A 14,494-nucleotide genomic window follows, 5' to 3' on the forward strand; every position below is an offset into this window, starting at 1 on the left:
AATTTGCTATTTTCACTAAAATCGGTGCGTTTTTTCTTTAAATAAATAATTGCAAACGAAAGCTGAGGTTTTTTCCGATCTGTATATAAATTTTCAGAATGCCGATTTTTTTTCTTTTCGAGATATAAAATCTTTGACATTTAATATCTCGAAAACAAAAAAAATCGGCGTATATGTCATTGTGTTAAAGGCACCGATTTAAATGATTAGATAGTATCACACTTGCAACCATGAGTATTTATTTACATTTCTTGTAGTCCTGTCAGCGATATCACGGGTAGGGAGAGCTCTCGAGTAAACCATTTTTATGGTGTTATCTATTATTATTATTATTATTATTATTATATTTCACCACACCGCCACATGTGTGTCTCGCGACGTGGTACAATATTGGGACATTATTATTGTCTTGTATAGAACCGTCTCTATCCAATGCAGGGAATGTCTCAATAGGTAAACGACCACGCGAGATAAGTTTTTTAATATAATTTTCATCATTTCCATTGAACGGAGCCGAAATAAGGGGGTTCATTTGATTCTTTATTGCATTCGCTATATGATTTCAAGTTAATTTGAGGATGAAGGAGTCAATTCTAGGAATATTAGCTAGGTCATAAATTTTTTTGTTCGAGATCGCAACGCGACGTCTGAAGCGCAATTTATCGTTCACGTGTATCCCAAGATATTTAACTAAATTTTTATGCATTATATTTTGAAGGTTTTCTTCGCCCACAGATTTTAAAATTTCTCCAAATTTTCATATTTTTCCCAATTGCTTTTCTTCTCTTTTAGGCATAAATAAAATTGTTTCACACTTATCTACGTTACACCTCAGTCGCCACGTCTCGAGGCAATCAACCAATTTTCTAAACAATTCCTGTAGTCTAATTTGGGCCTCTGTTACGAGATTTTCACTCAGATACAAAATTATGTCGTCCGCGAATCCTATACAGAAAACCTCATCATTCTGATTCATTCCAAACAAATGAAGCAACTCTCCAATGTACATATTAAACAAAAGAGGTGAATTTATCGCCCCCTGTTGTAAACCAGCCTTCAGTTCAAAAATTAATTCGGATTTATCATCCCCATCTTAAATGACTATTTTTTTTCCTTTAAGCGAGTTCCACAATATCCGTATCAAATGAGTTGGGAAATTTTTATTATTAATTTAAAGAACAAACCGTCCAGCCAGACTGTATCAAAAGCCTTCTCCATATCGATCAGGCAAGCCGCAATCAATCCCCCCCCGATAGCGACCTATTCACGTCAGAGGTAAATTTGCTAACTGCATGAACAGTTGAAATTTTACTTTTAAAGCCGAATTTTTCGTCAGGAATTATTTTTTTATCAATGCAGAATCTATTTAATGCTTGGTTTATAATAACTTCAAAAATCTTACTTAAATTTGGTAATAAACTTATTGGCCTATAACTTACAGGTAGACTTGGGTCTTTGTCTTTTTTTGGAAGTGGTTTTTATGTTAGCCACTTTCCACTTTTCAGGAAAGTATGTAATATTTAACATATTATTTATTAAAATGACATAACGTGAAAGTACACCATCGGGAAGGTTCTTGATTGCAATCATTGGTATACTATCCATTCCTGTAGATTTTTTATTTTTAAATTTCATTAATATTTTTTTAAATTTATAAAAAGTGCAAAAAATGTGGATCTGGATCAAATTTAGGGTTACTTGCTAAGTTTTGTTGTGAAAATTCAACGAGTGGATTTAATTCTGCTTGTTGAGGTTTGACATTATCTAAAAAAGTTTCAATTGTATTGTTTATTATTCTATTTAGCTCGTGTTTATTTGAGACTCTAACTTGATTGTTTACTGAAGCGAAATGAGCACCTAGCAAGTTCAGTTTTTCTTTTTTTTCTGTAATAATAATTTTGTCATGAATTATGATCGAATTTTGTTTAGTTATTTTAGCAGTTTGCAAAAGGGCATCTCGATCTTGATCAATTCTCAAATTTGGCATTTCCGTAGTTTTATAAGGTTTAAAAATAGGTTTAAGTTTAGAAAAAATTTTTTCATTATCGTGTGGTTAAGATGACCTCCAAGGATATAATAGTTATTTAAATTATCAAGCTGAAGTTCATGAAATATTAGTGAAAGGTCCTTTACAAAACCCTTCATTGACACATTTGTTGCATAAGCACTAATGATGTAAAGTTTTTTATTGTTTTTTAAATTCAATTTTAATATAGAGGTTTCAATATTTTTTAAATTTGATTGATTTCTTAAATTAATTTGAGTAAATTTATATTTATCCTTAATAAATATCGCGGTTCCTCCACCCATTTAAGCTTGATATCTATCATTTCTATCTATATTATAATTTGGGAATTTGATCGTATGATTTACATTGAGTTTTGTCTCACTTATTAGAGCCAAATCCACATTTAATTTTACGATAGTTTGGTGTAGATTGTATCTTCTTGAATTGTGAATTAACGAGTTTACATTTATCGCCAGCACGGAGATGTCACCAACGACAACCCGGCTGGACGGACCATATCAAATATATTAGTATTATTTATTTTATTTGTCGCCATTTTGTTTTTCTAAAATGTCGAGAATTGAGTTAATTTGTTTGGAATTGGCCATCACTTGGCTTTTTACTAACACTAGTTGTTTATTCATTGCATCTAGTATGCTTTCTTTAAATGAATCAAGTATGCTCCCTACCCTTTCCAGCGGGGACACGGGTGGGACTACGGGCAGAGGGGGCAATTCCTCCGTCTTATTGTCATTAATGTCGCGTAAAGTTATTTGTTCACTAATCGGACTAACAGCCATCGCGTATGTTTTATCTGGGGATACAAAATTAGATGTTTTTTTAATCCAATCCAATCTTCTTTCTTCCGCAATTTTAACTTTATTTTTTATATAGTCATACTTCTCTTTATATTTCGGACAACCCCTATAGGAAGCTGGATGCCTACTCTGCGCGCAGCCCACACAGAATACATCACTTTTTGCCAGTGAGTTTTCATCATTAGACAAACCACACTGACCCGGGTTATGTTTACTGTCACATTTTACGCATCGGTAATCGCGTTTACAATATTTTGATATGTGACCGAACCTTTGGCATTTAAAACACTGCACCTGTCCCTTTCATTGAATTTTGCTCCATGATATCATTTGATTTACGAGAATAGACACCCCTATCAGAGTTCCCACTTCATTTTTGTTTGTCAATTAAATTAAAAAGGCGTTACCGCCTCTTTTAGCATTAAAAAATATTTTTGTATTAATTTTCTTAATTTTTAGAATTTCTATGTTTTTTAATTCTAGTTTGTTAATTTCATTTAAAATTTCCAGTTCTGTAAAATCATGAGAGATTTCTTTTAAAATAAGGGAGGGAATTCTCTCTTCTTTAGGTGCACGAGTGTAGAACTCAACTTTATTCTCCATTAACAATTCTAAAACTATTTTAAATTCAGATAATTTTAAGACAAATAGAGAAAAAGTTTTATTATTCAAAAATTTGATGACAAAGTCACCCTCGGGCATTATAGTTTTTACTAAATTAGTAACATCAACAACTTTATTATTAAAAATATTTATTGGTGGTAGCTTTGTTCTAAACTTACTATGCGGTATTTTACTTCCCTTATTTATTTGTCGCTTGTAGTTCCGCTGTGTGATATCCTCTTCGTATGTGTCCAGTTCAGAGTCGTACATTGTATCATTTTCATATTTGTTAGATTCGTTATGATTCTCCCCATTATAATCTTCCTTCCTTAAAAGCTTTGATTCGTGAGTATCGTCGTGTTGTTGAACAATTTCATCAATTGTAGAATTGTCACCCTCATTCTCCTTCATTTCACCCAGGATATTATTAATATATTAAGAATATTATTAATATTAATATAATTTAATTAATAATTAAATATTTTTAAAAATTTAAGTATGTATATTTTGTATATTGATGTTTTAAATTTCGAAAAAACACGAAAAATTATAAAACATTAAAAAAAAATTTTTTATAATTCTAAACATATCGTATGGGTTTTTAAAATTTTTAACTTAATAAAAAAATAAAATTTTTATTTATAAACTTAATATTACATATAAATAAAATTTTAGAAAAAGGGAAAAAATCTTTTTATAGTTAAATTTAAAAATCTGTTCTATAGACTGCCCGCAATGACGCCATTTATTAAAACAAAAGCACACGATTAATGAATTAAAAGTTTAATTAATTAAAATAATAAGTCATGTCATTAATTTGATGACAATAGTTAAGAATGTTTCAATAAGTTGGGTATCAATGTCTACGATTTTTATAGCATCTGCTATGGGCAGCTCGCAATAACGCCATAATAGCTCGCTTCATTGAAGTAAACAATTTATCATATGATTCAAACTTACACACATTTTCTTTAAATTTACCTTTTAGATGCTTCAAATAAAAATTGTCAAAGAATCAATAAATTATTCTGTTGATATAAATAGATTAACTATAGCATCAATTTACACAATGGCATGAATTTTACAGTACCATACTTTTGATTTAAATAGTTTCGTTTTTTCGTTTTATATAATATACTTTTCAATCAATAAAATTGTTATTGAATCAATGACAGGAAATTCAATAGCATGGAACTATTTGATTTAACAGTATTTTTTCTCAGTGTGTAATTTAAAAATAAATTTTTGGTTTTTTATTAATAAATATATTTGTTCGTACATAAATTTGAAATAATCATAATAAAATTTGTTACAATTAATCATTATATTTATAATTTAATCCTTTAACGCCCAGCGGTTTCGATCGTAACCGCTTTGAATTCAAAAATCCATAACTTTGTCAAAAAAAATAATCTTGTTTTCTAAACAAGAGTTACCTGCAAATTTATTCAACATTATGGGAAAATTTTATTAAATTTTTAATAAATAACAATTTTTTATTTATAACAATATAAACACAAGTATGTTTTTGTAAGATTTTTAAAACATAGCAAATTATAAAGAAAAATTCAATATAAGTTAGCAAAAATGACTACTCGTGGGTTTTTGGGGTCGCTGATTATGAATCTAATGTTAGTTTTTCAAAATTTTCAAAATTGAAAATGGCAGACCCAATATAGCGAACGATTTTTAAAAAAAATTATCGAATTTGCCTGAAACTTGTTACTAAGGGGTTTCTGGGATCTTTGATTACGAATCTAATATTAGTTTTTCAAAATTCAAAATGGCGGATCTAATATGACGGACGTTTTTTAAAAAATTATCGAATTTACATGAAACTCGTTACTTGGGGGTTTTTGGGGTCTCTGATTACGTATTTAATGTTAGTTTAAAAAAAAGAAAAAAAAATTGGATCAGTGTTCTGTAACCTCCACGTGGTTGATCCCGATAACTACAAGTAGGTAGGCAACTGACAGAAAAAATTGTCTCTGGATTTCTAAACAGCCATCGCACATACGATAATTTTTTTAAAAATCATTCGCCATATTGGATTCGTCATTTTAAGGGGGGAACACCAGTTGTAACTCAAAAAATAATGCTTTTTCAAGAATATTTTCCAAAAGAACAATAAATCTTTTTAAAGAATACTATTTATTAGTTAAAAGTACATGTAAAAAACTGTAATTTAAAAGAAAAAAAAAATTTTTTTAACAAAAACTTTTGGAGATATGAGCCATTGAAGTGGCGTCTTAAGAAAAAAGGCGAATTGCGGTGACCAGCATTCTGCAAGTATACTTTGTCTGAAATACAAAAATGAAATTGATTTACATTTATTATAAGATTATCTAGTTCGTGATCGAAGGATTAAAAAAAAAAAAAAATTTGACAAAATGGCGACCTGTCAAAGTCAAAAGTATGATTTTCGTTAAAAAAATACGGTCGATTTTCAGCTATATAAAAAAAAGTTTTGCATAAAAAAAAAATCCTTCGATCACGAACTAGACTTGTATGTGTAAATGAAGCACACTAAATTTTAAATAAATCGGTTTAATAGTATTCGAGTAATCGTGGTCACCGACTTGGAAAATGTCATTTTGAGAAAAACGCATTCAAAGTTTCAACTTACTTTTTTTTGTTCAGAAGAAATTTTGTTTCCAAGTTACAAAGAGTCATCGATTCTTGGACCATATAATAACTCTTCCGCAGTGGTTGCCGTTTCTAAATCATAGGAAAAGGCCATCTGTCGTTAGGGTCAGGTATGGCTGGCCACCTCGTATGAAGCCACGGGACGCGCCGCTGCAGTGTTCTGTATATCTCATTTATTTTTCACCGGATCAACTTTGAAATTTACAGACACATTTCTAAATATGTATACTTTAAGAAAATGCACAAAAAAAATCGATTTTTCGAAAGTTACAACTGGTGTTCCCCCTTTAAATTTTGAGAAACTAATATCTAATTTGTAACCAGCGACCCCAAAATCCCCCGAAGGAATGAGTTTCATGCTAATCTGATAATTTTTTAAAAAATCATCCGCCATATTGGATCCGTCATTTTGAATTTTTTAAAACTGACATCAGATTCGTAATCAGCGACCCCAAAAACCCCTTAGTAACGAGTTTCATACAAATCCGATAATTTTTTTAAAAAATCGTCCTCCATATTGTATCTGCCCATTTTGAATATTGAAAATGATGAAAAACTGATATCGGATTCGTAATCAGCGACCCCGAAAACCCTTAGATACAGTGAGTTATGAATTTTTCGTTACTTTAAAAAGTCAGGCGTTAAAGGATTAATAGAAAAGAAACTTAAATAATAATGTATCGTATGTTTGTGTGCTAATATGTTAAATCTGTCTGTTTTATTTGTTATAACTAAGGATTTAAGTCATTACAGGCAATCCCCGCAACCTGAATATTTTGCAGAATTTTTCCCCCTTCTCAAATTCGCAACCTGATCAGCTTCCCCCACCACTAGATACCTGTGATTTCAGGGCTGTACACTTTAACTATACACAGATCATGGGGAATAATATTTTCTATAACATTATTATGAATATGACAATTTATTTCGCTGCGTTGTAATATAGAAGTTACATTGTAATTCATATATATAATTAATCATAACAATGTTAATGAATATTCATTACATCAGATTGATAAAAAATTAAAACAAAATAGCCAATTAAAACAATATTTATATTCTCAAAATGCAAATACATGAACAAATAATTGTAACGTTCAGAAAATGTACAATTACATTTTTTTTGTTATTCGCAATGTTGATAAAATCATATTTTAATTCTATCGTACAGAAATATATAATATAGTGTATTGTTAATGAATATGCATTGCTCATCGATATGGGTTATCAAATTCCTTAAAATTTTTTTAGGATCTGGGCACAACACGCAACACTGTTTGTCAACTAAGTAAAAATTCATTTTTTCTCAGTAAAAAAATTATTTGCTTTTGCTACGCAAATGAATAATAATAATATCAAAAACTACAATTCCCCCCGAAATATACAGCACTGTTCGCGTAGGAGAACTGACACTTTTATTAGTTAGGTTGCGAGAATACGAAATGGTCAAGTTGCGAATTATGCAGGTTGCGGGGATTGCCTGTATATGATTTAAATCTAACAATAAAAATTGAATTGAGGAGCAAATTTTCAAAATCAATTTTTGAAATAAGAAAATAAGTATTTATCAGGTTTTGAAAACTTGCTCCTTAATTTATGTATACATTATTTAAAATTGAACAATTTTTTAAATTATAAAATTTGTTCGTAACAGATTAATTTTTTTTATTGTATTTAAAATCTATTATTTTTGTGAATTTTATTAAATTTTGTATTACTTTTTACATTCGACACTTTTAAAATATTACTCGTAGAAATTCTAATAAGTAATACTGCGAAATATAAAAATTTCTTCTGCAAGAAACAACTTTTACTATTGCAGATCAAACTTTATACTCGAAAAATAGTAACCGGTACCACTGCTACTATACACCTGTGTGTGTGACGACGTCACTATGGTCATGCGCAGCGTTCGTAGCCCGGCGTCATAGTATGCAATTCATGTATAACGAATAAATACTTCATTTCTAATTAATTATTCATTAATTAATAAAAACAAATATTATTATAATTATTATGCCTATAATAATAAAATAAATTAAAAAATATAAAGAAAAAACTCATTGAGAATATATAGTAATTATTATTTGCTATAGTACTTCAATGTTTTATATATTACAATGTGCAATTCCAACTTTATATAAAATTGTTATGAAATTAATTTACATAATTCTTATTTATTTTATATAAAATCAGAATAAGTAACAAAATAAGTAACTTTAATTTAAGTAATGAAATTTTTTATTAATATTATTATTTTTTATTTAATAATATTATTTCATTAATATTATTAAAAATGTTTATATTTTAATTCAATAACTTATCTAATAAATAAATACAATTTATAATTGACATTTTTAAAGAAGGATATGTGCGGGTAAACAAAAATTTTTCCTATAGTGATTGCGTGGCCGAGAGTTCTTTTTATAAACGTTTTTAGTGACAAAAGCGCAGGCGCGCAGCTGCACACGCGTCGGCATTCTCTCCACCCGTCGGTGTGAGGCGCGTCGTTGTAGTGGTATGGATTACTACTTCTTCTAGTAAAAATCCTAAGAAAATAGTAATAACTGCTCCGATTCATAATAAAAGTTGCTTCGCTCCTAGTATTAATTCTTCGGGATATTTTAAATATTACTCAGCTTTTAATAAAAGTTATTATTTTTTGAGCTGTTCCCAAATTACTATTTGAAAGTAGTAATTTTTGATAGAAAATGTTATTTTGACAATTATTACAATTATTACTCTTTTTTTCTCCGTGTAAAAAAGAACTTTTTTTTATTTGCAGGTAGTAGATCTTCCTACTATTGTTGAATCATTAAAAACAATAGACAACAGAAGTTTCTATAAAACGGCTGATATTTGCCAGGTAAGAAAATTATGTATGGTACTTATAACTTTTCAAATTCATATCATCGCATTTTGTTGTTCTTTACATTTGACTTTCAGTATTTCGAATTTTTTGCCAATATAACAAAGAAGATGCAAAGGGATATACATAATTTTAAACTTTGATATGTATGCTGATTTGATTTATTTAAAGTAGGACATAATACCCCAGTTCAAGAAGATTAGAGAAAGGAGAGCGAACTAAAGTGATAGGGATGGGCTAGAATAGTGATGCATGAGGATCAAAATTACGAAAAATATACTTTGACAGGAAAGTCGCTCTTTTTTATCAAACAAATACTTGTAATCATATATGAAGTTAGTGACCATTATAATTAATATTAATAAGATTTATAACAGGCTTATCGATTAATAATTTTATTTTTATAATAAATTAATAAAATATATTTTTTGACCGATAATAATCTTATTAAATACCTGTAATGTTTTATAACGTTCGCGTGTTCTGGCAAGAGTCTGGTATTTTTACCGTCGTTGTCATAGTTTCTATTTATGTCCCAGTAGTCATCCATTTTTAAAAACATCTCGTATAATAATTTAAATTATTTTTCAACAATATTTTATTCCTTTTGACATGCAATGGATTTATTAGTTGAAGGAAACAAATAAAAGAAAATAATTTTGTTATAAATGTTATCTTCAAAATTAAACTGGACGGAAACTAGGGCAACCACGGTATATGGGCAAGTCTCTGAAACTTTTAACATTCGTGTCCCTGATACTTTTTATTTTATAAAATGATAAAAATCATAACTAATGATTATTAAATATTTTTATACTATTAAATAAGGATCACAGATTTTTTTTTGAACCCTGATATTTATTAATTTGGTGATTTTATCCATATTTTGCTTTAATAAAGCTTACATTACTATGCTTTAGCACGTGTCACTTTCGATGTTTTTTAAGTATTTTAATTTTTTTAATTTAGTTTCTTTAAAAAAAAATTTTTATCACTATTATAAACTATTTAAAAATATCTAAACAATTTTATAAACAAGGTAAAAAAGTGTATATTATTGCAATGTAAAAGATATAATGCTTTTAAAAGTGTTCCTCACTTTTTGTGTCGCTGGTCAAGTCACCTGGTTTTCTATAAAATAATCATTAAAATACTGAACAAAAAATTTCGAAACTAGAGGCACAGTTAAATTGTACCTCAATTTTCACAACACTGTACTTTATTTTTATTTTTTACACATTTTAAAGAAAATATAATGTTTGATATATGTGTTAAGCGAGAAGTACTATAAAAATGTCGCTGGTCAAATCAGCTAGTTTTACGAAGTTTCTTATCGAATCAGCACCAAAATTGTGGCACATATACTTTTTGATGTACCGAAAACGATGCATATGTTTTTATTTATTTTAATTCTTATTTAATTATTAATTTAACGTGGATATTCAATTTGTCGCTCGTCAAATTGTCTCTTGGTCAAATCAATCTTTTTCTGATCAACCTGAATTTGCGCATTTTTTGTTTCATGTTTTTTTTAACTTTAATGATAAACCAAAACATTGACAAAAATGGATGAAGTAAAAGTAATTAAACGTGAAAAAATGAGAGAAAAGCGAAAAAAGGAAGCAGAAAAACGTGAAAAAAGGAACGAGGGAAGAAGAGAATATCGACTCAAGACACTTAAGTAATATTTATTTATTATTCGTGCGAATTAGTTAAGTAAATGAAAATGTTATTATTTGAAGTTGTGTTGACAATCTCAATTTATTTTCTCAAAACAATCGATTTTGTAAAATTTTTTTTACTGATTTAAACAATTATATGCAATAAATTTTTTATTATTATTTACAGAAATACAGTTCACAACAGTACCATATTAGTTCCTAATTCTTTTCCTAATCTTGATTCATCAAATATTCAATCATCAATGGATAAAATCAAAATGTTGGTAACTTAACATTGCTACTTTTATTATAACTGATTAATGAATTTTATTTTAATTTCTTTATTATTATTATTTTAATATTTATTATATTATTTAATTTTAATTTATTTTATTGTAATTTTGATTACTCATTTTTATTATATAATTAAATATTTATTTTTGTTATTTAAATTCAAATTTTTTTTAGAATTGTAATGATCATAAAATTTAAAAAAAAGCGATACTATAATGCGACATATTTTTCACATTTTTTGCAGAAATCCTGTTCTTGACACTACTAAATTAGATCCTCATTCTGTTCTCAAGCCTGATCAATCAATAGATGAAATCAACATGTTTGTACCTTAACATTCTTATGTTCATTGTTATTGATTAATTAATTTAATTTTAATTTAATTATTATTTTTTTATTTCAATATTTATATTATTATTTAATTTCAATCAATTTTAATGTAACTTTATTTACTGTTTTTTATTATATAATTAAAATTTTATTCTTGTTGTTTAAATTTAAAATCTTTTTAGAATTGTAATAATAATAATAAAAAATTAAAGAAAAAAGTAACGTTACTATAATAGAATAAATTTTTCACATTTTTGCAGAGATCCTGTTCCTGACACTATCAAAGCAACTCCTAATTCTTTTCCTAATCCTGACCTATTACCAAATGTTAAAATAAATATATCTACATGTTTTCAATTACCTATTAATGAAGAATGTTCGAAAACGAGAGAGGAAAAAGTAAGACATAATTACCAAATGTGGAGAAAAAAAATAAAAATTGATCCAACAAAACACGCAGAACATTTGAAAAAACGTAGAGAAAATTATTCAAAAAAGAAAATTGACAATAAAATTAAGACCGTAGCAAATATGACCCCCCGTGAAAGAAAAATTTTTCGTGAAAAAAAAAGAATTCAAAAACGTAAAGAACGCATTAAAGAAAATACGATCAATACACAATCCGAAGAAAATAAAGAAAACACGAATAATCCAAGATCATCAAGAAAATTAGAAGCTCGTTTACGAAAAAAAATTCTTAATTTAGAAAAAGCGTTAAAGGAAAGTAAGAGCCAAACTGCAAAATGGAAAAAAAAATATTATAGAGCAATTAAAGGTCAAAATGATGTTTTATCTCCTCAAAATTGTGCAAAGAAAATTTGGAGCAAAGGTAAAGGCGCGGTTTTAAAACATTTATGTGATTCTGAAGTACTTGTAAGACGAAAGTTAAACGAAAAAAAGAGATGAAATCGGAAAGAGAAAAATCTTTATTTGCTCCAGTAATATCAGGAAACAGCATTTTTAAAAAATATAAAATGATGAGAAAAACTAAGTTCATAGTATCTACTTACTTGCAGCGAAAAAATATGAATCGCAAAGAGTTAATGTTACATCGAAATAATGAGAAAAAATTAGGATCAAGACTAGAAATGAAAAAAAACATACGTCTATTTTTGGAAAAACATGAAAATTCTGCTCTTGCACCAGGAGTGAAAGACACTATAAGCAGAAATGGAGAAAAGAAAAGAAAAAGATATTTTTTAGATTCCTTGAGCACGTGCGCATGTGCAAGGAACACGCTAATTTTCAATTTGTACTTAAAAAAGCTGCATCACTTAAAATTATTGATTCAAAAAGTACAACACAATTTGCAGCAGCAATAACATGTAACTCAAGTTCTAAAGATTGCATGTATGGAGATTGTGGAACTTGTAAAAATGAAAAACAAGTAGCTGTTCCGGAAAATTCTCAACCATGTTGGTTTCATCGGTAGGAAACTGTGGCAGTATCGAGACCAGGTGCAAAAGGATTGAATTATAATGTGAAAATAACACAGAAAAATAAAATCGAATGTACAGTCGCCGAATTAGCTTCAGAGCTCAACCTTAAAATACCACCATTTTTAAAGCATCTTTATAATACAGAACATCAATATCAAACCATGTCCGAAATTAGAAAAAATTTAAAAGAAAACGAATTGTTTATTGTTATCGATTTTTCAGAAAATTACAATTGTAAATTTTCAGAGGAAATTCAAAGTGTGCATTTTGGAGCATCAAAAAAACAAATTTCTTTACACACCGGAGCTTTCTTTTATAAAGAAGAAAATTCAGGTGAAATCAAATGTATCTCATTTTGCTCATTGTCTGAGTGTTTACGACACGATGCTTCGGCTGTTTGGGCGCATGTGAAACCAGTTCTTGATTTTATAAAAGTAATTATGCCTGATTTAAAAGTTATTCACTTTCAAAGCGACGGTCCGTCAACTCAGTATAAAAATAAAAGTAATTTTTATCTTTTCAATTATTATTGTAATAAACTTGGGCTACAAAATGCTACTTGGAATTTCACAACTCCTGGACACGGTAAAAGTTTTGCGGATGGTACTGGAGGTACTGTCACCACCGAGCAAACATTATAATTTAAATCCAAACTGTTTTAATTTTACAGAGAAAATTAATGTTAGTAATAATGACAAAAGCTCAGAAAATTGTTCGTACAAATACAAAAAAGATGAATTCATTGCATTTGTAAAAGAAAAAAAGTGGTACGTGGGAACTATTCAAGAATGCTCAGACGATTTTTTGAAAGTCATTTGTATGTCTCGTGTAGGTAAAAAATTTATATGGCCGCGTGTTAAAACCTTGCAAGCAATTGACTTTTGTACAATTTTATGTAAAATTATCGATCCACCAGAAAAAAATTCAACAAATTCAACATTTTCATTTTCTGATAATGTATTCAAGCAGGTGACTGAAAAATATAAATTATATAAAAAGTGAATAATTATTGTTTTCTTATTTCCTTTAATTATATTTATATTATTTTATTAAATCATTTATATAATAAATATATATTTATTGAATTATATGATATTTGTATCATTTTTATAATATTTTATAATACATTTTATGATATTTTATTATATATTTTATATTAATTTATTATATTTATCATATTATATTATACTCCACAATTTATTATAATTTTATCTTGTAAAAATACAATTTTTCATATTAATTGCAAATTTCCTATTACATTGGAAATTTAGATAACCTCACAATTTTTCATTTCAAAAAAGTGATATTTTTAAATAGGGGGCAACTGAAAAATGATTGTACTATAATAAAAATGAAATCTATTTCGGTTAAAGATGCAGTACAATAAATATCAAATGTGTGATCACAAAAATTTACTTTTAAAAATTTTAATTCAAATGTTAAAGGTTCTAGAGATTTGCCCATATTACACAAAATAAATCGAATAAAGAAACATTTTAAAACTATTTTATTACTTGACTTATAATTCAACAGTCGTATGTAACGATAACGAAAGAGTGAAAACTAAGAAGCAATTTACACGAATGTAAATTACAAATGTGATAAAATATTTAAATATAATATTTTTTTGACATTTGTTGTGAAGAAAATTTAGAATGATTTAACGTTTGAATTTTGTCAAAAAGTTTTAAGACTGTCTTGTATGGAAATAGAGAAAATAAGCAAGCGCTATGAGTTAGCGACACGTAACTCCGGTAAAATTGATAAGTCATAGCGCTTGCTTATTTTCTCTTTTCCATACAAGACTGTCTTAAAACTTTTTAACA

At 27.9% G+C, this 14,494-nt stretch overlaps 1 protein-coding gene across 3 annotated transcripts in view; it reads left to right on the top strand.

Annotated features, from left to right (window-relative positions):
• Positions 1–14,494, top strand: part of LOC127279898 (transcription initiation factor TFIID subunit 7) — a 203,819-nt gene that overhangs the window by 54,381 nt on the left and 134,944 nt on the right. For all 3 annotated transcript variants that reach the window (XM_051302555.1, XM_051302556.1, XM_051302554.1), the window contains one exon: positions 8,861–8,941. In XM_051302555.1, the coding sequence (XP_051158512.1) occupies positions 8,861–8,941 (81 nt within the window). The remainder of the gene's footprint in view (positions 1–8,860; positions 8,942–14,494) is intronic.

Source organism: Leptopilina boulardi, unplaced genomic scaffold (assembly GCF_019393585.1).
Source record: "Leptopilina boulardi isolate dan_hultmark-lab unplaced genomic scaffold, ZJU_Lbou_2.1 LbouV2_224, whole genome shotgun sequence".
NCBI classification, from domain to species: Eukaryota; Metazoa; Arthropoda; class Insecta; order Hymenoptera; family Figitidae; genus Leptopilina; species Leptopilina boulardi.